The 24,241-nt window shown below is 39.4% G+C and overlaps 3 protein-coding genes across 7 annotated transcripts; 1 reads left to right on the forward strand and 2 right to left on the reverse strand.

Moving 5' to 3' along the window:
* Positions 1-8,839: 8,839 nt before the first annotated feature.
* LOC115202066 (proline-rich protein 2-like) lies at positions 8,840-14,598 on the forward strand. Of its 5 annotated transcripts, XR_003879894.1 has the most exons (11): positions 8,840-8,995; positions 9,104-9,615; positions 9,725-9,865; positions 10,055-10,162; positions 10,254-10,283; positions 10,475-10,495; positions 10,595-10,621; positions 10,762-10,788; positions 10,895-11,242; positions 12,002-12,037; positions 12,152-12,338. XR_003879894.1 is itself a non-coding variant. In XM_029765929.1 (9 exons), the coding sequence occupies exons 2-9, from the start codon at positions 9,580-9,582 to the stop codon at positions 10,958-10,960; spliced, it is 456 nt and encodes a 151-aa protein (XP_029621789.1). In that variant the 5' UTR covers positions 8,840-8,995; positions 9,104-9,579; the 3' UTR covers positions 10,961-11,355. The 5 variants fall into 5 exon arrangements, 3 of the variants coding, with proteins under 3 accessions (XP_029621789.1, XP_029621787.1, XP_029621788.1); XM_029765929.1 differs by lacking the exons at positions 12,002-12,037; positions 12,152-12,338 and having other exon boundaries at positions 10,895-11,355; XR_003879895.1 differs by lacking the exons at positions 8,840-8,995; positions 9,104-9,615; positions 9,725-9,865; ... (3 more) ...; positions 10,595-10,621; positions 10,762-10,788 and adding exons at positions 12,347-12,364; positions 14,036-14,100; positions 14,202-14,598 and having other exon boundaries at positions 11,078-11,098; positions 11,213-11,242; positions 12,152-12,187.
* A 46-nt stretch (positions 14,599-14,644) lies between these two features.
* LOC115202065 (gamma-gliadin-like) lies at positions 14,645-17,726 on the reverse strand. Its single transcript, XM_029765926.1, has 11 exons — positions 17,531-17,726; positions 17,322-17,387; positions 17,185-17,229; positions 16,968-17,027; positions 16,404-16,646; positions 16,104-16,166; positions 15,659-15,784; positions 15,306-15,332; positions 15,101-15,184; positions 14,887-14,951; positions 14,645-14,749 (listed from the first exon to the last, which is right to left on the reverse strand). The coding sequence occupies exons 2-10, from the start codon at positions 17,379-17,381 to the stop codon at positions 14,916-14,918; spliced, it is 744 nt and encodes a 247-aa protein (XP_029621786.1). The 5' UTR covers positions 17,382-17,387; positions 17,531-17,726; the 3' UTR covers positions 14,645-14,749; positions 14,887-14,915.
* A 2,854-nt stretch (positions 17,727-20,580) lies between these two features.
* On the reverse strand, positions 20,581-23,035 carry LOC115202027 (protein transport protein SEC24-like). Its single transcript, XM_029765885.1, has 10 exons — positions 22,986-23,035; positions 22,786-22,838; positions 22,672-22,686; positions 22,394-22,525; positions 22,000-22,146; positions 21,707-21,769; positions 21,273-21,356; positions 21,073-21,123; positions 20,811-20,898; positions 20,581-20,704 (listed from the first exon to the last, which is right to left on the reverse strand). The coding sequence occupies exons 2-9, from the start codon at positions 22,828-22,830 to the stop codon at positions 20,836-20,838; spliced, it is 600 nt and encodes a 199-aa protein (XP_029621745.1). The 5' UTR covers positions 22,831-22,838; positions 22,986-23,035; the 3' UTR covers positions 20,581-20,704; positions 20,811-20,835.
* Positions 23,036-24,241: the final 1,206 nt, after the last annotated feature.

Consider the following 24,241-nt stretch of genomic DNA (forward strand, 5'->3'; position numbering starts at 1 on the left):
GGTGACATTCAGACAAGTCTTGGGAGGCCTGTGGGCGTCCTAGAGCAAACCAACATGTACGTGTTCGTGAGTGTCTCACCTTTCCACAGAGGGGTCATATTAGTGTGTAGCCCAAACTGTTCGGATGCTACAATTTAGAAGTTGGCAGTACTACAGACGAGACCCAAGACGCTTGTGCAGGTCATAGAGCAAAATGGAGAACACCGTCATGTTCATTAGAGTCTCGTCTTTCCATAGCGGGGTCATGCAGGCCAATCCGTTGGAACGCTACAGACAATTTTGTGAAAAGACAATTTTTTGGGACGTCTCATAGCCTGACAAACATCGCTCTAGCTCTGTCACCTTTCACCGCAGATGCATAAATGCAACCTTGGAGGAAGCAGTGGCTTGAGACACTTCCTATGCAAAAAAAAACAAACAAACAGATATCTCTATCTTAAACTGACAGATTATTCGAGGGAATTTTGTATTATGCTAATTTGACTTCCGTGAGGTCTCGGACATCAACTCTAGAGGGTACACCCATTAGCAAAGCATGAGGGATAATTGCACTCTTGCACACATCACACAAAGGCTGTGTTTTCTCAAACTGTATAGAGGTTGAATAACACTTAATGTCTAATAAAAGTGTCCATAAGTAGAAGCTTGGAGTACAAAGATTCTGGCCAGGTGCACCCCCCATGGGCCTCCCGGTCACAACCAGCTGCGACAGAGCCTGGGATCAAACCCAGAATGTCTGGTGGCACAGCTAGCACTGCAATGCAGTGCCTTAGAACACTGCGTCACACAGGAGGCCGTGGTTTAAATGTTTGACCATTGAATTTGACTTCTTGACTTCCTTTATCCTACTTTACAAATCCTAATGTGAATATGATTTAAAACATGTTTAAATATTTAAAACAACTCAAATATTGTTCACAACCAATATAGCCTCCCTCAAAATATATTAAGAAATATCAACGGACAAAACAAGATGATAATCCTCAGATTTAAGTAATGTGTTAATCATTTTCTCTCAAGCCCCACCCTTTTCTCTCTCACACGCACTACCCCTCTCTTTTTTCTCCTCTCTTTAGCTAAATGTCCAGTGATGCATATATAGTTGAAGTCGGAAGTTTACATACACTTACGTTGGAGTCATTAAAAACTATTTTTTCAACCACTCCACAAATTTCTTGTTAACAAACTATAGTTTTGGCAAGTCGGTAAGGACTTGTGCATGACACAAGTCATTTTTCCAACAATTGTTTACAGACAGATTATTTTACATATAATTCACTGTATCACAATTCCAGTGGGTCAGAAGGGTCATACACTAAGTTGACTGTGCCTTTAAACAGCTTCTGTTTAAAGTTGACTGTGCTTTAGAAGCTTCTGATGGCTAATTGACATCATTTGAGTCAATTGGAGGTGTACCTGTGGATGTATTTCAAGGCCTACCTTCAAACTCAGTGCCTCCTGGCTTGACATCATGGGAAAATCACAAGAAATCAGCCAAGACCTCAGAAAAAAAATTGTAGACCTCCACAAGTCTGGTTCATCCTTGGGAGCAATTTTCCAACGCCTGAAGGTACCACGTTCATCTGTACAAACAATAGTACGCAGGTATAAACACCATGGGACCACACAGCTGTCATACCGCTCTGGAAGGAGACGCGTTCTGTCTCCTAGAGATGAATGTACTTTGGTGCGAAAAGTGCAAATCAATCCCAGAACAACACAAAGGACCTTGTGAAGATGCTGGAGGAAACAGGTACAAAAGTATCTATATCTAGGCCGCTCAGCAAAGAAGAAGCCACTTTTCCAAAACCTCCATAAAAAAGCCTGACTATGGTTTGCAACTGCACATGGGGACAAAGATCGTACTTTTTGGAGAAATGTCCTCTGGACTGATGAAACAGAGGTTTGCAAGCCGAAGAAAACCATCCAAACCGTGAAGCACGGAGGTGGCATCATCATGTTGTGGGGCTGCTTTGCTGCAGGAGGGACTGGTGCACTTCACAAAATAGATGGCATCATGAGGGTAGAAAATTATGTGGATATATTGAAGCAACATCTCAAGACATCAGTCAGGCAGTTACAGCTTGGTCGCAAATGGGTCTTCCAAATGGACAATGACCCCAAGCATACTTTCAAAGTTGTGGCAAAATGGCTTAAGGGCAACAAAGTCAAGGTATTGGAGTGGCCATCACAAAGCCCTGACCTCAGTCCCATAGAACATTTCTTGACAGAACTGAAAAAGCGTGTGCGAGCAAGGAGGCCTACAAACTTGACACAGTTACACCAGCTCTGTCAGTAGGAATGGCCCAAAATTCACCCAACTTATTGTGGGATGCTTGTGGAAGGCTACCCGAAACGTTTGACCCAAGTTAAACTTTTTAAAGGTAATGCTACCAAATACTAATTGAGTGTATGTAAACTTCTGACCCACTGGGAATGTGATGAAAGAAATTAAAGCTGAACTAAATAATTCTCTCACCTATTATTCTGACATTTCACATTCTTAAAATGAAGTGGTGATCCTAACTGACCTAAGACAGGGAATTTTTAAATGTCAGGAATTGTGAAAAACTGAGTTTAAATGTATTTTGCTAAGATGTATGTAAACTTCCGACTTCAACTGTATAGGTTATTTAATTAATGTAAGCTTAATTTATAAAGGTAAGTTAATTAAGAACATTCTTATTTGCAAAAGGTTCCTACATTATTTCATACATCCAGCTCTGATTAAACAAACGCCCAAACTGTGTACACGTTTGAATTCAAAATCATTTTTCTCTGGCAAAAGAAAACGTGCAGGAGGGGACATATGACACTTCAAATCCTCTTTATTGCGTTTCAGATAGACATATCACAGCAGGTACATTAAAGGGAAACTCCAGCAAAATCTGCTATTACAGTACATATTGTCAGTTAATGTTCTGGTCATTTCAGCAACCATAGCTTGCTCTCGTCGAGTTGAAGGTTCTGATTCATGTCCTTTCTCAGCGACCAGCTGGAGCTGGGGCTGGGGCCGGGGCCGGTGCTGCAGGGGCCGGAGCTGCAGGGTTTGGGACAAGACCAAGTCTTTGCAGAAGCAGAAGGTAGTTGTACTGCTGGAGAAAATTCGGAAAGCCACAGACACCGCCACGCTAGAAGAAGGAGGCAAAAAGAAGGATAATCATTGAATCATTCTAAAACTTTGCACATACACTGCTGCCATCTAGTGGCCAAAATTGAAATTGTACCTAACCTGGAATATTACATTTTGGCCTTTCTCTTGCCTTTCAAAGATGATGAAAAAAAATATCTTTTTTTTTCTTTGTATTATCTTTTACCAGATCTAAAGTGTTATATTCTCCTACATTAATTTCCATTTCCACAAACTTCAAAGTGTTTCCTTTCAAATGGTATCAAGAATATGCATATCCTTGCTTCAGGTCCTGAGCTACAGGTAGTTAGATTTTGGTATGTCATTTTAGGCGAAAATGTAAAAAAATTGACCGATCCTTAATATTGTGAAATCTTTAATGTCTCTGTTGAAGGATAGGTGTGGGTAATAGTAAGAGATTAACAATATAACTTCATAGATGAGTCAGATATAAAACGTATGATAAAAGAACGCAACTGTGTGGTAACACTTCACAATCATTTTCATGAATAAACCTTTTTTAAATAGTCTACATTATTAGTAAATAGTATATCATTATTTATATATTATAAGCATTATAAGTATACAATACATAAGCATTTTTTAAACATTTCTAAGAATTTGTAACGGCTTAGTCTGCATCCAGCTAATTGCTGAAATAATTGTTGAATGTGTGATATAAATGGATATTAACTATTTTGTAAACACATAGAGTACCAGTGTTTTGCAAGCAAGCACCCACTTCACTCCCGAACTTTGAATATTGCCAAATTGTCATGGGAAGTACTTATAGAATTAACTAGAATTATGATTACACCAGCTTAAAAATTATAATACGCAACACAATCCGCACCTTGCCACGACAAATTTCCAACTGTTATTCTTTCTTTCAAGTATATGTTCTCCCAAGCAAAAACTTTCATTTCAGATCATCTTCATGAGTTCACACGTTTCAAAGGCATCTGTATTTGTAGAGAAGTAAACTATTATACACTGAACAAAAATGTTAGTCCCATGTTTCATGAGCTGAAATAAAACATCCAATATATTTTCCATATGCACTAAAAGCTTATTTCTCTCAAATTTTGTGCACAAATTTGTTTACCTCCCTGTTAGTGAGCATTTCTCTTTTGCAAAGATAATCCATCCACCTGACAGGTGTGGCATATCAAAAAGCTGATTAAACAGTATGATCGTTACAGAGGTGCAGCTTGTGCTGGGGACAATAGAAGGCCACAGATGTCTCATGTTTTGAGGGAGCGTGCAATTAGCATTCTGACTGCAGAAATGTCCACCAGAGCTGTTGAATATTCATGTTCATTTCTCTAGACTGGTGTGTTTCCTCATTTGGTAATGCAGAAATTAGCCACCACACATAAGCCACCTCCAACTTTGTTTTAAAGAATTTGGCAGTACACCCAACCAGCCTCACAACCGCAGACCATGTGTAACCAGGAAATGGAGATGTGTCGCGCTGCATGAGACAAATGGTGGTCACACCAGATACTGACTGGTTTTCTGATCCATGCCCCTACCTTTGTATAATGGTACATTGCATTCGGTAAGTATTCAGACCCCTTCCCTTTTTCCACATTTTGTTACATTACAACCTTATTCTAAGATTGATTAAATGCATTTTTTCCTCATCAATCTACCCCATAATGATGAAGTGGAAACAGGTTTTTAGACATTTTTTCAAATATATTAAAAGTAAAAAACAGAAATACCTTACTTACTTAAGTATTCTGATTCTCTGCTATTAGACTCGAAATTGAGCTCAGGTCAAGCCTGTTTCCATTGATCATCCTTGAGATGTTTCTACAACTTGATTGGAGTCCACCTTTGGTAAATTAAATTGATTTGACATGATTTGGAAAGGCACACACCTGTATTTATAAGGTTCCACATTGACAGTGCATGTTAGAGCAAAAACCAAGCCATGAGGTCGAATGAATTGTCTGTAGAGCTCCGAGGAAGGGTACCAAAAAATGTCTGCAGGATTGAAGGCCCCCAAGAACACAGTGGCCTCCATCATTCTTAAGTGGAAGAAGTTTGGAACCCCGAATACTTTTCCTAGAGCTGGCTGGCTGGCCAAACTGAGCAATCGGATGAGAAGGGAGGTGACTAAGATCCCGATGGTCACTCTGACAGAGCTCTAGAGTTCCTCTGTGGAGATGGGAGAAACTTCCATAAGGACATCCATCTCTGCAGCATTCCACCAATCAGGCCTTTATGGTAGAGTGGCCAGACAGATGCCACACCTCAGTAAAAGCCACATGACAGCCCACATGGAGATTGCCAAAAGGCACCTAACGGACTCTCAGACATGAGAAACAAGATTATCTGGTCTGATGAATCCAAGATTGAACTCTTTGGCCTGAATGCCAAGCGTCACGTCTGGAGGAAACCTGGCACCATCCCTACGGTGAAGCATGGTGGTGGCAGCATCATGCTGTGGGGATGTTTTTCAGTGACAGAGACTGGGAGACTAGTTAGGATCGAGGGAAAGATGAATGGAGCAAATTACAGAGAGATCCTCTGGACCTCAGAATGGGGTGAAGACAACACAGGATTGGCTTTGGGGTGAAGACAACACAGGATTGGCTTTGGGACAAGTCTCTGAATGTCCTTGAGTGGCCCAGCGAGAGCCCGGACCTGAGCCCGATCGAACATCTCTGGAGAGTTCTGAAAATAGCTGTGCAGCGACACTGCCCATCCAACCTGACAGAGCTCGAGAGGATCTGCAGAGAGGAATGGGAGAAACTCCCCAAAATACAGGTGTGCCAAGCTTGTTCATTTATTTTTATTTTACCTTTATTTAGCTAGGCATGTCAGTTAAGAACAAATTCTTATTTTCAATGACAGCCTAGGAACAGTGGGTGAACTGCCTTGTTCAGGGGGAAAATGACAGATTTTACTTTGTCAGCTCGGGGATTCGATCTTCCAACCTTTCAGTTACTAGTCCAACTCTCTAACCACTAGGCTACCTGCCGCCCTTGTAACATTATATATCCAAGACTCAAGGCTGTAATCACTGACAAAGGTGCTTTAATAAAGTACTGGGTAAAGGGTCTGAATACTTGTGTAAATGGAATTTTTCTGATTTTGTATTTTTATACATTTGTTAAAATTTCTAAAAACCTGTTTTTGTTTTGTCATTATGGGATATTGTGTGTAGATTGATGAGGGGGAAAAAACGATTTAATCCTTTTTAGAATAAAGCTGTAATGTAACAAAATGTGGAAAAGTCAAGGGGTCTGAATACTTTCCGAATGCACTGGATCTGTGACCAACAGATGCATATCTGTATTCCCATGTGAAATCCATAGATTACGGTCTAAATACTTATGTAAATGTTGCGTTCATATTTTTGGTTCAGTGTACATAATACAATTTAAGTACACTTATATGAGCTACTGTCAGACTGCTCTTTCTGTTGGCAAACTGCCATTGTGGGACTCAATGTCAATTAAATAACCATAAGCAAAGCCTGCGTGATAATTGCCCTATTGCACACATCAAAGCATGAGTCAGAAGCCGTGTTTTCTCAAACTGTATAGAGATTGCTCAACACTGCATGTCTAATATAAGTGTCCATAGAAGCTTAGAGCATAAAGAGACTGGCAAGGTGAAGGTAAGTGCTAGGGAGAAACACTGGGTTTAGAATAGACAGGTTGTTTTCAAGCAATCTGGTGGCAAAAACGACTTGGTGTTTTCAGTGTTAAAACTGCTGTTTTCAGTAATGTGTTTTCAGTGTAAAACAACTTTGTGTTTACAGTTTTAAACAACATCAGTGTTGAACGACTTTGTGTTTTCATTGTTAATGTGGACAGACGTTCCGCTAGCGGAACGCCTAGCCAATATCCAATGGAACAGCGTGGCGCGAAATACAAATACCTCAAAAATGCAATAATTTTAATTTTTCAAACATACGACTATTTTACACCATTTTAAAGATAAGACTCTCGTTAATCTAACCACATTGTCCGATTTCAAAAAGGCTTTACAGCGAAAGCAAAACATTAGATTATGTTAGGAGAGTACATAGACCAAAATAATCACACAGCCATTTTCCAAGCAAGCATATATGTCACAAAAACCCAAAACCTTTGATGATCTTCATCAGATGACACTCCTAGGACATTATGTTATACAATACATGCATGTTTTGTTCAATCAAGTTCATATTTATATAAAAAAACAGCTTTTTACATTGGCGTGTGATGTTCAGAACATGCATTCCCACCAAAAACTTCCGGGGAATTTACTAAAATACTCATCATAAACGTTGACAAAATACATAACAATTATTTTAAGATTATTACAATTATTTTAAAATAGCTTTTCGGCGAATGTACATTTTGTAATATTCTGAGTACGGCTAGCTATTTTGACACCCGCCAAGTTTGGCACATACTAAACTCAGAATTAGTATTAGAAAAATGTTATTACCTTTGCTGATCTTCGTCAGAATGCACTCCCAGGTCTGCTACTTCCACAAGAAATGTTGTTTTTGTTCCAAATAATCCATAGTTATGTCCAAATACCTCCGTTTTGTTCGTGCGTTCAGGTCACTATCCAAAGGGTAACGCGCGAGAGTATTTCGAGACAAAAAACTTCCATTACCGTACATAGAAGCATGTCAAACGCTGTTTAAAATCTATTTTTATGGTATTTTTCTCGTAAAATAGCGATAATATTCCAACCGGACAATAGTGTATTCATTCAAAGAGGAAAAGAAAAAAACAGCGTGCTCGCGTGAACGCGCATATCCAATCTCTTTGTCACCAGGCAGACCACTGAGAAACTGAGCTACTATACTCTGCCCAGAGACAGGAGACGCCTCAATCCGCTTTCTGAAGGCTTTAGAGAGCCAATGGAAGCCTTAAAAAGTGCTACGTAACCCCACAGATACTGTAGTTTCGATAGGGAATCAAAAGAAGAACTACAAATTCTCAGACAGGCCACTTCCTACTTGTAATTTTCTCAGGTTTTTGCATGCCATGTGAGTTCTGTTATACTCACAGACACCATTCAAACAGTTTTAGACACTTCAGAGTGTTTTCTATCCAAATCCACTAATAATATGCATATTCTCATTTCTGGACAAGAGTAGTAACCAGTTCAAATCGGGTACGTTTTTTCATCCGACCGTGAAAATACTGCCCCCTATCCTAAACAGGTTTTAAATAACATCACTGTTACACAACGTTGTTTTCAGTGTTAACAATATCAGTGTTAAACAACTTTGTGTTTTCAGTGTTTAAATATGAATTATTATCTTACAGGCTCATAGGAAGCAATGGAGTACCTCTGTGCTGTCGTTTTACTTCTCTCCGCTGTGGCTGCACGTGAGTAAATAGTCAATAGAGAATGGAGAATGATCTGTAAAAATATATATGGGTGCAATGCATTCAGTTTATTAATTTTCAGCATGGCAGATCATGTACATTATTAAATTGTGATTTACTTTCCCCAGGCTGACCCATCGAGACAATGGCAACACTTTGGCGGACCCCAACAGTCCAGACAGACACCCTACGAGAGTAAGAGAAAAAGATCAAAGAGACTTCCGAGAGATCCAAGAGACCTAAATAAAGTCAAAGTCAATCAAGATATAGAGAAAAACAGACCATTCTAGATTTGATATATTTGTTTTCTTACTTAATGGTAATATCTGAAGCTCATATTATTATTTTCCTTTACTTTGTCAAGCTCAAAGGTAGAGATCCCTGGATGCAGGATGGTTCCCGCCCTCCATTTGGGGACCAGCCAATAGGTGGAGGAGGAGAGAACTCTAGAACAATCGGGGGAGGACCTATGTGGCAAGGATGGAATATGCGTCAAACTGGCAGCCCAGGATGGGTATGATGGCCTAATTTGATATTGTGATATTCCTAAACTACTAATTCATTGTATCCACTAATAGTCATGATATAGTACTTTTTACATGACAAAATGTATTTTGTGCAGCCCAACCAGGATCAAATGCCCCCTTGATACCCAAACAGACCCCACGAAGGGGGGACCCTCGGCGACTAATGGGTGGGCCTCACGGGGAGACTCCCCAATTTGGAGGATCAAACGGGGGGACACCCGAGTCTGGAGGACCCCCCGACCCCCTTGATCGGGTTTATAAAAGGGCATGTACTGTCTGGTTATTTTCAATTCTATTTTCGAATAGAATGTTTTTTTTCTTATTGTTGTAATGTATTGCTTTTTAGGATGTTTTTACTTCTCATATGTTGTTTTTGTGATATTTTTATTGCCATGATATACTCAGGTCTCATTTCGGGAAAATAAATGTATAATCTCAATATGATCTCCTGAATAAATAAAGGATACAATATAAATGCTGTCAGGGATCCTCCGTCAATTGAAAATCTAAAATATGATGCTCGCTGCTGGTCAAGGGAGAGGATGAAGGTCCATGGTGGAACCAGGGAACCATGAGAGGAGACAGAGGATCATCATCCCCTGCCGGTGTAATGGCAACCTCTATTCAACCTGCTATGAATACCATCACCGATCCCACTTAAAAGATACTTACCTGATTGTAGAACTAGACTTTGATGTTTCTCTCTCTCTCTACAGGGATCTGACTTTGGGTATCCTCCCAGTGGACCTGGACCGCACCCTGGCCAGGGCCCCCCTCACGGGCCAGAGGGCCGATGGGGTAGACCTGCAGGGCCCCCAGGAGGATGGAGACCCAACATGAGAAACCTTGATGCAAGGGTAAGAAAATATTTACTTTTATGTCAGACCATATTGGAAAATACTGGCCTGGCGGTTCAGTTTGTTAGTGTTTTAGCCAACTTATCCCTCTCTGTCTTTCTTCGTTAAGAGTTATGGGACACGGGCCAGGAGACTACAGAACTAATTAGCTTTGATAATGAAGGGTGTTGGGTCTCTTTATCTCCCCAGCCTGACAGGAACCCACTTCGCCCCTCAGCTGTTCCATCTGGAGCAGGTGGACAGCCCCCATTTGATGACACCTTCTTTGGAGGAAGACCATTGCAACCTGAGATGGTGGTAGGTTGTTAAAAGATCCTGGTTATGTCATAACCCAGCATAAAGTTTAATGTAGACAAAATGTACTTATGTCAATTTTTTTATGTTTTAGGGCAACAGAGAATTCATCCCCTTCTTTCAGGTACAGTTCTTTGGTCATTAGTAATTAATGTATGTCATGAAGAACATCACTTTGAGAATACAGACATGGATAATTACATATAACTACATATAATTACATATTATGTTAATTAGTTATTCCTTGTTTATTAATTTAGAAATTATTGAGAAATTATAAATAATATTAGTTTTCATGTTATGATTCTTTTACAGGCTGACAATGTGACTTTACAGGTAAGATTATGTTTTTACTATCGAAAACGAAATGTATTTACATTAAAACCTATATTGCTGAAACTCATGTTGAAACAAAATGCTTTTTTTCTTTCCCAGAATGCTAGCGGTCTGCCCCTGAAGGAGGTAAATAATGAATTTACCTGAATGATCTAAGATTAAATCAGGCTATTGCATTGTTATCATGATATCAATGTGTTAAGTCACAGTATCTTAGTCTATGTCTTCTATATCTGTTCATGTGGCAAACATGTTTTCCCTTGTAGGGTGAGAACATTTTCCTGCTGCCAAAGGTAAGGAATTCATACAAAAAATTATTTATTTTTGTATTTTGATGGCTGGAGTACTGCATGATTGAATTTTGTAAAAAAAAAAATACTGTATTTTCTTTACTATCAGGGAGGAAGAGGAACACCCCCACCAATGGTATGGACTAGCCTGGTCTCACTTTCCATTTTAGCTTAATTCTATTACTCTGAAGTATTGTAGGCAAAATAGCAGGAAGTATTCCATTGTACTGTATATAACAGATGAGAAAACTGGAATCTAAAGTGGCTGTAATATGTTCTACAGAATGGACGTAAACGACCTCAAGAATTAGGGGTATGAAAAGATATTGCGTTTTAAATCAAATTCTACTATATTTTGGTTAAGTGTGAGTTCCTTAAAGAACTTGAAAAGCAGTCAATATTTTTCATGTGTCCCTGGTTTTGATAGTTTGGATACCCATACTCATCTGGTTTTCAGGTAAGTGTCTTACCTTCTTCGGGATTGGTGTCCCATCCACGGGATGGTTGTGCTAACGTAGGCTAATGCGATTAGCATGAGGTTGTAAGTAACAAGAACATTTCCCAGGACATAGACATATCTGATGTTGGCAGAAAGCTTAAATTCTTGTTAATCTAACTGCACTGTCCAATTTACAGTAGCTATTACAGTGAAAGAATACCATGATATTGTTTGAGGAGAGTGCACAATTTTGAACATGAAAAGTTATTAATAAACAAATTAGGCACATTTGGGCAGTCTTGATACAACATTTTGACAGAAATGCAATGGTTCATTGGATCAGTCTAAAACTTTGCACATACACTGCTCCCATCTAGTGGCCAAAATAGAAATTGCACCTGGGCTGGAATAATATACATTATGGCCTTTCTCTTGCATTTCAAAGATGATGGTACAAAAAAAATACAAAAGAACAGGTATTTTTTCTTCTTTGTATTATCTTTTACCAGATCTACTGTGTTTATTCTCCTACATTCCTTTCACATTTCCAAAAACTGCAAAGTGTTTCCTTTCAAATGGTACCGAGAGTATGCATATCCTTGCTTCAGGGCCTGAGCTACAGGCAGTTGGATTTGGGTATGTCATTTTAGGCGAAAATTGAAAACAATGGGCGGATCCTTAAGAGAGAAAATATTTGTTACATGTTTACAATGCTGAATAAACAGAAAACAAGTTGATTAGAGAAATAACAAAAATGTTTATTTGTCTCAATTCCAGCCTTACCTGAAGCTCATCTACAACCCCTCAGCTACAGTATGTATACATTTATGATTTAACATGATCAAAATATCACAATGTTGACAGAAAACATTTTGTGATCATTTTTATAATTACATTTTAAATGTTTATCTGTTCTTTCCCCTGCAGACAAAAATCTCATTTGAATATGGGATAACAGCACTTGTAAGTATCTTATTCAGATTTTAATTTTCCCTTTCAGCTTTAGTGTCGTCATGAATAAATATTGTCAAATGTAACAATATTGCTTATTTTTCAATCAAATGTCACTCACAATACCATCTAAAACATGTATTATTTTAATCCTTCAACCTATTCCCAAAGCTCCCATCATTCATGAAGGTAAGAAATTAGTAATAACATTGCTATATTCTTCATAATACACTGCGTGCACAATTATTAGGCAAATTGTATTCCTCGGGATTAATTTTATTGTTGAACAAACACAATGCTCTCAGTCAATCCAAAATGCTATTGAACCTCAAACCTGAATGTTTAACAAAGGAAAAGGGAGTTTTGTCTTTCTCAGGGAAATATATAAGTGTGCAGAATTATTCGGCAACTATTAGTGTGCAGAATTATTAGGCAACTAAATTACAAAAAATATTTCTCTCAACTCACTTGTTTATTCCCAATTTTTAGAGTAAGTGTAACAGATAAGTAACACAAAATGACAATTATATAACATTTTTGGCCTTTCAAAAATATTCTGTGACCAATATAGCCACCCTTATTTCAATAACTGCCATGAGCCTTCCATCCTTGAAGTCTGTCAGTTTATTGATCTGTTCACAATCAATTTTCGCTGAAGCAGCAACCACAGCCTCCCAAATGCTGTTCAAAAAGGTGTATTGTCTTCCATCACTGTAAATCTCACATTTGAGAAGGGCCCACAAGTTCTCAATAGGATTTAAGTCAGGTGAGGAAGGGGGCCAGGTCATTATTCAGGCATCTTTGAGGCCCTTGCTGGCTAGCCAAGCAGTGGAGTACTTGGATGCATGTGTTGGAGCATTGTCCTGCATAAAGATCATGGCCTTCTAGAATGCTGAGGACTTCTTCCACTGTTTGACGAAAGAATCTTGCAGAAACTGGCAGTAGGTTTGGGAGTTGAGTTTCAGTCCATCTTCAATCCGAAAAGGTCCAACTACCTCATCCTCAATGATAGCAGCCCATACCAGTACCCCTCCTTCACCTTGCTGGCACCTGACTCAAAGTGGTGCCCTGTGTACATTATTGATCCAGCCACGGGCCCATCCATTTGGTCCATCAAGAGTCACTTTCATTTCATCTGTCCATAAAACCTTTGAAAAATCTGTCTACGGGTATTTCTTTGCCCAATCTTGATGCTTCAACTTGTGAATCTTATTCAGTGGTGGTCTTGTTTCAGTCTTCTTGACCTTGGCCATGTCTCTGAGCACTTGACACCTTGTACTTCTGAACACTCCAGGTAGGTTGCAGTTCTGGAATACAGTGGCACTGGAGGATAATGGGTTCCTGGTAGTTTGACGTTTAATTCTTCTCAAGTCTTTTGCAGTTGTTTGCGCCTTTTCTTCCCCATGCATTTTTGCGCCCCAGTTGACTATTCGCAACAAAACGTTTGAATGTCCGGTGGTCACACCTCAATAGTTTAGCTATTTAAAGAGTGTCGCATCCGTCTGAAAGGCATTTTACATTTTTGGCTTTTCAGTGTCAGTTACATTTCTTTTTTGGCCCATTTTACCTGAGGTAATGAGGCTGCCTAATAATTATGCACACCTTGATATAAGGTGTTATTCACTTTCGCCACACCCTCCCTCATTACACAAATACATATCACCTGAAAATGATTAAATCCAATAAGCATTCAAGTTTATATGGTTTGGAGTTCGAAAATGTGAATAGAAACAATGATAAGATCAGAATACTCACTTGCCTAATAATTGTGCACGCAGTGTATGATGAGTTGTATCTGTATTCTTACAGTACACTAATATATTTCCTACTTGAACCATGTTATGACTGATATATCTGCAGGCTGAGGAGACAGAGACTTGGGAGGAGGAAGGAAAATAATATGGCGGATACAAGGCGTATGGAAGGTGAGTCTATCCTGACTTGTCAAGCACTTTGGCTCGCCGTTTCTTTGCAATGCATCATCTATTTCTTTATCTGTTTCTGACTACTTCTTCCCTGTTTACAGGGAGAAGAGGCCCAAGGCTTGCATCTGGATTTGAATCGTTGATTGGATTGAGATGACATATTTACATATCTTTCTGGAGTACATTAAACTTTAAAGATGAACTATGGATTTTTAGTTGCTAATATTTTTCCTAAATACCAATCAATTTCTTAACTCATGAAACCACACAAGCCTTAGTTTTAGGCTAACAATATATGATTTTACTCTGTCTATTCAGGGGACCCTTATTGGCTCCAAGAGCACACCAGTGGCACGTGATGTGTAACCTCTTTAGATCCTCTTTATATCTATACAGTACATGGCAGGTGATGGTGGAGGTTACTTCTGTGATATAATTGGACACCTTCTCAATCAATTGCTATATAACATTCATTAAAACGTCCCCCATGCAAACGAAGAGCTCTTGTTTTTGTGTGCATACAAAGTACAATTGACAGCTGTGATTTTGCTTGATAAGGGATTTATTTGACAATAGAAAATGTATCATATTGTAACTGAAAACAGATCTTAAATATAGGAGTAGGAATCTGAGATTGATGTGCCGATCCCTGAAAATTAAACAAAAAAAGAAACACTTAAATGGAAGTACAGTATATTCCTGATATGAATACATTTCAGATGTTCAGTTGAAAATATGTCTCCTTCCCATATTAAAAACCTGGAAATGGCCCTAATGTTTCCCTACCTCAATTTTCCTTGCCCCCACATACATTTCTATGGCTCAAACAGGAATGAGAAGTTGGGAAGACCCTGTAAAAAATGTTTAGCATGATGACATGATAACAAGAACAATATATGTTTCATATCACATGTTAAAAATCTATATATACAATGTATACATACTATAATATATTATATTAGTATTGTTATTGTCATAGTATAAGAAGTAGAGGTCATACCTCGTCTATGCCAGGGTCAACTGTGTCTCCACGGTGATCTGGTGGAGGGTTGGCAGTCTCTGTCTGGAATCTTTTAGGCCATGTCTATCAACACAAAAATACAGTTGGATATCATACAGCACAGTCTACATCAGCAGCCCTCACATAGAGGCCACATTAATGTTATCCGTATATGATTCAAACACAGTAGTAAGAGATGACTTACATTTCCTGGTGCCTGAGGTTGGGCAGCCTGTTGCAGTTTTGAAAGGGAAAATAATAATAATTAAGATACTCTGTCTGGCCTATAAAATGATTGTTAGTTTAAAATGAAACCAAAATCATGAAATGACGACATACTGTCGGTTCATTGTCTCTACTTTCCTTTCTGTTGAGAATATTTCACCACACTTCAAACTGCCACATTCAACTTTGTTATTCTCCTGGAACTGTGCCGCTTATGCATAGATTCATTGAAATTAATTGGAGCGTCTCACACTCTGCAAAAGTTACGCATCTAGTGTAGCAGGCCAGTATCAGGGGAAGGGAGAGCACCCCCATGCAATGACCACTCCTCACCTGTAGTGGGAGCTGTGGCTTCTGAGGGGTCTTCTCCAAGTTCTGCTGGTTCTGCCCGTTCACCTGTTTGATCTGGTTAGGCTGGGGGTAGTTGGGGTAACCATAAGACATGTAGTAGGGGTAGCCCTAGGGAAGATACACTTGTGAAAGTTAAGAGTCGTAAACGATCAAAAAGTGTGATGATGATATGTTTTGCATCATGTTATGCAAAACGCATCATGATCACACATTTAGCTTTTTAGTGCTTTATCTTGAAAACTTTACTGGTGACATACACAATTTGTGAGGACCATATCAACAGTGGACTAATTAACACAATTCGACACAAAATGGGGGGGTAAAGTGATCCTTTAATCTTAATAAAGAGTGTATATCATCTCTTACAGTGAATACCAGATGCACATTGAGGAACACGTCACATTGAAAGAGTGAAACTCCACTGTACCTGCACTCTTGGTTGCTGGGGAAATGAAAAGGATGGGTAGTACTGAGGAAACTGGGGAAGCCCCTTCAGGAAAATATAAAAGAAATACAACTTCAATCAATACCGGAAATTACCTGACACATGGTATTTCATTGAATTACATAGAATTTGTATAAAAACATAGACAAACTGACTTCAGGAAAAAAACATGTGTATTCATTAGTAAAAGCTGGGAAGCCTTTTGTCATTGGTATCCATCGAAAACATTGGTATTTCAATGAATTTGTGTAAAAACATACATAGACTAACTGACTGATCTACCTGTGCAGGGTTTTGAGGTTGCTGGGGGTTATTTGGGATATTGTGGTTGTTGGGGTCCTGGGGGGCCCCAGGCTGCTCCTGTTGGGCATTGGTGTACAGCACGGGGGGCAGCTGGTTCCCCTGTGTAGGGAACATCATCTGGGGGCCGAAAGGGCCTCCCACCTGGGGGTTAAAGTTCACCATCTGGGGGAGACCCAGTTCAGGCTGCTGCTGGATCACGTACTGGGGCATGAACGGAGACGCCTGAGCAAACAAGGTTGGGTAAAAAAAATCTGTCTCTGACCTAAGATCATTTCAAAGCTATGCTGACCGAAGTTGTTCAAGTGGTGATGAGCAACTGAATGAACAATTCAGCTGATGTGCCAAAGCTGAAAATTAGTGTAGTTCAAGGTATAGTGGGAATGGAAGCTGCTCCTGAAATACATTACTGGAGACCATTTTTAACTATTATGCTGTCTGCAAACGTGGCTAATGATATCAATCTTTCGTTCTACAGTATGTCTATAGCATTATCATGGCTAATGATTTCTATCTCGATTGAGTTTGATTGGATTGGTTCAGTACCTGCATTTGTGTTTGCCCAAAGCCTCCACCTGTTAGGGTCAGTCCATTGAATCGCAAGATCTGTAAAGGATGGGTGAGCAGTCAGAAAACGTTTCTAACAAACATTACTCTACATTGCATTGTATTTTACTAAACATCAATTTAAAAGGAAAAATCATGAACTACAAATGCAATGTCAAGAGTTGCAGACAAAAACATATGAGACAATTCAATGTACCTCATTGCTGTTACTTGCGAGGATTCCAATTTGCTGTTGGAATAACTTTAAAAAAGCAACAAAAACAGATTGTTATGATTCATTTTGAAGTGTAGTGCTATACATGAAGGAATATTCAAGTAACGTGTGAAACTCACAGGAAGTGAAAGGCTAGCACCAAAAAGGCAGACCAAAACAGTTACAGTCTGCAGCTTCATGATATCCTACAATGAAGACAGAACAAATGTTGTTTATATCTGACATTTCAATACATGTTACCATCTTGAGCATATTGTATGTAATACATACTTATTTTTAACTGTTTTTTGTTGACACAAAAGCAAGTGATAGTCCATGACGGTGTTACCTTATCAGAGAACGCCAGCTTCAGTCCGTCTTCCTTTTTTCCTGTGTGTTCTTTATATCTCTGTGCAGCCTACTGTGTCTCTCCTACTTTTAAACTATCTCTGTCTTCCCGTTTGAGCTGTCATGTCCCAGACACACACAGACTATGGTCAATATGACGCACAGGCTCTTCGAGATGACATCACTCTCAGACTCAGACAGTTACGGTGCAGGTCTATGCAGCTGTATCATTATGGACTGACCATAAGTCAAAATGAATCTCATGGCTGGACATCATCTATCAGGGGAGTCATACTCCAATTTTAATGTTGTTGTCTACTATGTTGACTCTACAGTATGTGACACACGCTAGGTGGATAACAGTCAACCCTTCTCCCCTTATTTCAATGGGTATTCTGCCCCTACAGTATGTTCACAATATATACATAATGTCCTATTGTACATCACTTTCCCTATATTAGCCAAAAGACCCTTGAACTCAATGCCTATGATGACCATGAGTCTGCATTTTTTGTAAACCTTTCATAGAGACCTGTGGTTATTATGTGTCATTGCAAGAGAGTTTGGTGCAGGTGGTTAAGAGTTTTCAGACAGATGATTAGTCTGTGGTCTGGTGTGGGGTTGATATGTGTAAATGGAAGTATTTTGATTGACATTTTCAGTGTTGATTGTGTCCTGTAAATAAGGTATTATAGGCAGGTAGCTGTAAGGTTGCTGGTTCAAAAGGGCTGCTGGTTTTAGATCCTAACCGCCATCATTTGGTTAGGATAACACCAATCTCTAAAAGAGATTGAGGAAGTGTGAGAAGTGCCATCTACAGTAGAACACTTGCCCTTGTTCTTCATCAGGCCCAGTTCCACGAGGGGGCAAAAGGGGGCTAAGACCCCTCAGTTGAAACTTGTGCCCCCTCAGTTTTAGTTCTATGTCCCTATATAAAAATAGCCAAAAAAATTCAAATGGGGGGGGGGGGCTTGCTTGAACCAGCTAATCTGCCACTGCCAAAGTACCCAAACAAAGCCAAAAGAAGGAGAGTGATGAGCAGCAGCTGCAGCATCAAACCACCGAGGCCACCGTCAAGCCCAGCAGCGATGATGCCGCCAATCTCCAGCTAGCTTCGCAGGCAGAGCCTACCCACCCTTCCACAAGCACTGCCAGGATATTGGCTCCACAGCCCCCTCCACCTCCGACTGTTCCTGACAATCTTGGAACAGAGGAGCCAGCCCAGGTTAATCTGGAATACTACCCTAGCCGCAGGTTCTGTCTAAAAACGTTCATTAAATAGCATCTGGTTCATAGGAAGAGTTTCTGGAATACTGGGTTACTGCAGAATTCAATGTAAATCCAATGCAAGAACCCAAATGATGCTCCTGGGTATAGTTACATATCAGTATGTTTCATCATAAAAATAGATACATTCTATTATGGTTTTCGTGGTTGTAAATGGAACTGTGCATATTGGAAACATGTTTATTATGGTAGGCTGGCATCGCTTAATTGATTACGTTGGGTCGAATTGAATCCACAGAAGTGTATTGTGCCATATCACGTGTTGCTGTACACATGAGTGGCATGATTTTCCATGTCTGAAGCCTTTTTTGAGGGCAATACAGCGCTGCATGACTGCTTCTCACTGTCGTAGGTTGTAGTCTATATTTTGGTTATTCGGATCTCCATTCGCCTTTTGTTTACTGTGTTTGGTTACTGTTAATGTATCTTGCCTAAATATAGATTGGGTCATGCCTTTATCGATCTGATATTTTGTCTACTAGGCCTACTTGGTACCACTGTTTTGTTCTATTCACATTCATTTGTTCGTATTCGCAGTTGTGTCGGTATTCTAAGCCAAACTGTTAAGTATTTTTGCATGCATGCATGAACAACTAGGCTACTACTTTCAGCATTTGGGTTGCATTATCTTGGTAAGACAGCTGTGTGTACGGCTGAATTCACATAGGGTCATTCACCTATTACAAACAACCTATCTATCTTGTAGCCCATATTCATTACCAAAGTGTCATTGCTTTAGTGTGTAGGGCGTTGTACATTGTGCTGATACAGTGCACTGGGGATAGGCTACAGATTTTGCACCAACCTGTCACTTCAAAAGCACTCAATCAATGGTCTCAGAGTCTTAGCATTTGAACTTTGTTTATTGTGGTATAGCGTGATATAATCAGAATTCAATATGAGTCCATTGCAAGAACCCCCCAAAATTGTGCCTCCTCCCCGATTTCAACTGCCCCTTAGTCACTTTTTCATGGCTCTGCGTCTGTTCTTCATAGAGCCCTGCAGTCACTTGTAGCCTGTCTATGTACTTCTTCACCAACAGTTTCTGCACTTTCTCCGGTCCTCACAAATGATTAAACGTCTGGTTTCCTGGACAGAAATTCAACCTAGTCCTGGACTAAAAGACATGCTCAGTGGAGATTCTCCATTGAAAGTACTTCTTATGGAGTAAACTTAATCTGAGTCCGCTAAACTGGGCTCATAATATTTTAGATACTCAAATTCATTTCATTCTGCCACTAGATGACAATATAGGCCAAAATTAGATTCTAGAAATCAGGGCAACATGCCATACATTTGCATGATAAACATGGAAGGGACAAAAATCAACCCCCTTCATGGGGTGGAAAACCATTTCAAACCAAAAGAGCAAACAACTTTTATGAAGACTAATAGTCATGTTTATTGACATTTTAACAAAGATACATGGACAGAGGCAGGTAGCCTAGTGGTTAGAGTGTTGGGCCAGTAACCGGAAGCTAGATCGAATCCCTGAGCTGATAAGGTAAAAAAAAATCTGTCATTCTGCCCCTGAACATTCTGCCCCACTGTTCCTAAGCCGTCATTGTAAATAAGAACTTGTTCTTAATTAACTTGCATAAGTCAAATAAGATCTGCATGTATACAATGTTAGAAGACATTATACCTTTACATTTTAGTCATTTAGCAGATGGTCTTATCCAGAGCAATTAACAGGAGCAATTAGGGTTAAGTGTCTTGCTCAAGGGCACATCGACCGATTTTTCACCTAGTTGGCTCAGGGATTCGAACCAGCAACCATTCGGTTAATGTCCGAAAGCTCTTAACCGCTAGGGTATCTGATATAATTAACTTAAAGCGATGTGGACAATTTGGTGAAATTCCCGTGTCCATGTTCTAGAGCAGACGCCTGTAAATAAATGACACAAGATAGTTCTTACTTATCATTTTTTTCAATAATGGGATATTGCACAGTACCACAAATGTTAGCAGACTGTTTGTATTTTGATGTATACCTTGTTCCACTCCAATTTGTCCACTCTAAACTTGAATATTGTCTAAACAAGTAGTTGGGGATGGAGTTGTGGTTGTCTCAGTTGAAATCTGAATGAGAAGGATAGCCAACAAGTAGAAATACAAATCATTAAAACCCTTCTGATAACAGGAGCTATCTTGTCGTTTATAACTTCATAACGCATTCATAACCCATACATAACACATTCATAAGCAGTACTTAAGCATTTCATAACTACTGTATGTATCAGATTAAATCTGTACCTGAATGTCCAAATCAGGTTTCATGGTGTGAGCCCTCCTCATCAGAAAGCGCTAAAGGTGAAAATCGTATGAACATACACACATTAACTTGGGAGGTATAGCTTGGGAGGTATATTTCCTTACACAGAGTTAATTACATATTGAGATACACTATTGACCATGAGGCGCATGTACTGAACAGTCAGTGACCATTACTGTACCTTGAATCTTCTCACTGGCTCTGCTTGTGGAGGAACCTGCTGCGGCTGCTGCATCATGGGAATCCCACCTACACCTTGGACTCCCTAACCAGAAGGAAGAGTTATTATTATATATTTATTATAAATTGTAAACGATGGAATGCTCAAAATGTTCAAAAAAAATGTATTAATGTATTTTCCTGGTATGTAATACACTCTCGCCCTCTGGTGATCATGTCGCGTTCACGTCACGTCGGAAACTCGCGACCTCCGAGTCAAAATTAACATAAGTTATTTGCGTAGAGCTTCCTATTGGTTAATTCTGATACCTCCCAAGTAGGAATCTCACATTCCAACTCTTCCGCCTAGGTTAGGAAATTTGAAATGTCAGCGTTTCCCAGTTTCCGACATCAAATGAACACAGCATAAGTTTGACTACATAGAGTCGACTATACCATGACTTGCTGTTGTGGAGGATTCATTCCTGCCGTTTGAGGGACGCCCATGTAGTAAGGCAGCTGTTTAAGGGAGAATTGACATTTTAATTACTGCAAAGCCTTTCCCATTGTTTCTTCTCATATAATACTATAATAACAGCAAAAGACAAACGCATAATGTGCAATATCAACATGCGGGTCAAAAATGTGTACAATGTATTTCCCATTTTTAGAACTCATAAAATATGAAAATAACAGAAAATAATATATGTAAAATAAGAGTGTGAAAGTGTATTTATTTCGAGTCATACCCCATTAGCTGGTGGGCCATGATACTGGTACTGCCCAGGGAAGTTAGGGAACGGTTGAGGCTGCTGCATCCCAACATTTGGGAAACCATAGGGACCAGCGGGGACAGCTTGGGGCTGCATGACATATGTGGGGACACCTGGAACCATCTGTATGAGTGAGGGGAGAAAGTCGTGCCAAATTATTGAGCACTTAGTTTTCCCTTCCACGTCATCTCTCCCTAATACACAATTGACTGTCTGTTGCATAAACTGTTATGTGAAATTATTTATATAAAGGTGTATAAGTAGTTTAAAAACAGTTACTTATTTGTTTATCCACCTGTAGTGAACAGTTACTGTATAATAAATTTCTTGAAATAGAATGAAACTGCAAACAGAGATATTGATGACTGACCTGGGCAAACATAGGCTGCCCAATCAACCCAGTGCCACCAGTGAGGACGCCAGGGTTCAGGCCCCCCACCACCAGTCCAGGGTTAACCCCAGACACAACTCCACCATTTAGACCTGCCAGCAGTCTCAGCTTCTGAGAAACGGCAAAGATAGATATGATATGACCTTGAATTCTATCAACAGCTTCTTCTGAAGTGTGCTCTCATTCAATACTTCCCATCAACCTAATAGCATTGGATTGGTGAAGGATAAATCTGTTTTTAGTGTCCAGCATCCTACCTTGCCAGCATTGACCTAAAGAGATCATTGAGAAAAAAATGATTGGCTGCGTCATTTTGAACGCTAACATTGGATGATGTACATTGTTGTGCGATGATCATGTGATATACTCACATTGAAGATGGTGGCCATGAAGGCTACAAAAAGAAGAAGCTTCATTTTGCAATCTGGAATATTGACAGACAGACCACAAATGTGATTACTGTTGCTAAGCTACTGGGGCTACTGTACTATATACATTATCTAGATTATTTGCTGCTAACCAAATTATCAAGTCATATATAATGTTTGAATATGAAGGCAAAAATACAGACCTTAAGGTGGTGAAAATGGTTTTGCTTCAGGTGCTGTCCTCCAAGCAGTGTTCTCAGTTGCCCTCTGACATTTGAACATAGCCTTTTATTGACGTTAGATCTTCTAAAGCAACCAATTAGAACAGAGCCCAGAAATTAGAAATCTTCATGTTGGTCACCTAATGCACATAATAACAGAAGTGACCAAATTAAAATAAAGCCAAAGGCATTGTGTGGTTTTAATCTTCAATGACTCCAATACCTGGTCCCTAAAATAAGACCATTGTCCATTGTTCCAAATATTACTAAGTGACCACTAGTGACCGCAGTAGGACCCTGAAAGGTCATAAACAGATTAAAAAACCAGGTTGTAATCCTGGAGGCCCGTGACCTAAGTAAAGCATGAAATCCATGTGGGTAAAGAATCTAAGAATGCAAATCAACATAATATGTTTGTAGATTGCTTCTGCATACATTTAACTATATGTACTATCACAAATGTTGTGGTTTTAACAAATCATGTACTCCTTATGTACAGGGGAAATGCATACTGTACTTATTGCTTCCTAAAGAGATTGTGAACGGACTTGTGACATTGTTAAACCTTAAACTGCCTATTTTATTTCACATGCTGTAACAGCCATACAAGCATGCACATGTTCACAGGACCCATGCTTAGTTACGACACTTCTCCATTGTGGTTGGATAGGAATGGTGTCATGCAGCTCATAGGTTGTCTGGGATTGGTGTATCAGACTACAGTATTATAGGTAAATACCACCTAGGTGAGTCTGCGGCTGTATTGTGATAATAGAATCTCATGTCGTTTGTGAAGTATGAGACCAAATGTCCCCACTTTGTTTTTTAATTATATGTTACGTCTAATGACTCATCCTTTTCGGTTATACACACACATTGAAAAACAGTTAGACTTTTGTCCAAAATATTATATAATATAATACGTTTTTTGTTTAAAAAATGTGCCATAGTATGGTTCAGTCCATAGTGGCTTGTGTTTGTCTTGAACAGCTTACTGAAAATGTGAAACATTTTAGTGACATATTTGTGGGTTCATGAATGAATGGGCAGGGAAAGTTCATAATGCAGTATGTGAACTTCACTGTCGTACGAAAGCATGTGCAGCTTGTTCATTGCATAGGAGTAATATTCTATGGAATCAGTGATCATTTTTAAACATTTTGCACAAGGAGAGTTTTTAAAGATATACACTATTTAAGTGCCACAAAACTGTTCGAATTAGAGCACTCAGAACATAA

This window comes from Salmo trutta, chromosome 11 (assembly GCF_901001165.1).
Source record: "Salmo trutta chromosome 11, fSalTru1.1, whole genome shotgun sequence".
Classification (NCBI taxonomy): domain Eukaryota; kingdom Metazoa; phylum Chordata; class Actinopteri; order Salmoniformes; family Salmonidae; genus Salmo; species Salmo trutta.

Coding starts and splice junctions, on each gene's coding strand:
- LOC115202066 (XM_029765928.1), top strand. CDS start 9,580: ATGAGAGGAGACAGAGGATCATCATCCCCTGCCGGT. Junction 9,616..9,724: donor GATCATCATCCCCTGCCGGT/GTAATGGCAACC, acceptor CTCTCTCTACAG/GGATCTGACTTTGGGTATCC. Junction 10,163..10,253: donor CATTGCAACCTGAGATGGTG/GTAGGTTGTTAA, acceptor TTTATGTTTTAG/GGCAACAGAGAATTCATCCC.
- LOC115202065 (XM_029765926.1), bottom strand. CDS start 17,381: ATGAAGCTGCAGACTGTAACTGTTTTGGTCTGCCTTTTTGGTGCTAGC. Junction 17,230..17,321: donor GTGCTAGCCTTTCACTTCCT/GTGAGTTTCACA, acceptor GCTTTTTTAAAG/TTATTCCAACAGCAAATTGG. Junction 15,785..16,103: donor CCCAGCAACCAAGAGTGCAG/GTACAGTGGAGT, acceptor TATCTTCCCTAG/GGCTACCCCTACTACATGTC.
- LOC115202027 (XM_029765885.1), bottom strand. CDS start 22,830: ATGAAGCTTCTTCTTTTTGTAGCCTTCATGGCCACCATCTTCAAT. Junction 21,357..21,706: donor CTCCACAACAGCAAGTCATG/GTATAGTCGACT, acceptor CCTTCTGGTTAG/GGAGTCCAAGGTGTAGGTGG. Junction 21,124..21,272: donor AGCCAGTGAGAAGATTCAAG/GTACAGTAATGG, acceptor TTTCACCTTTAG/CGCTTTCTGATGAGGAGGGC.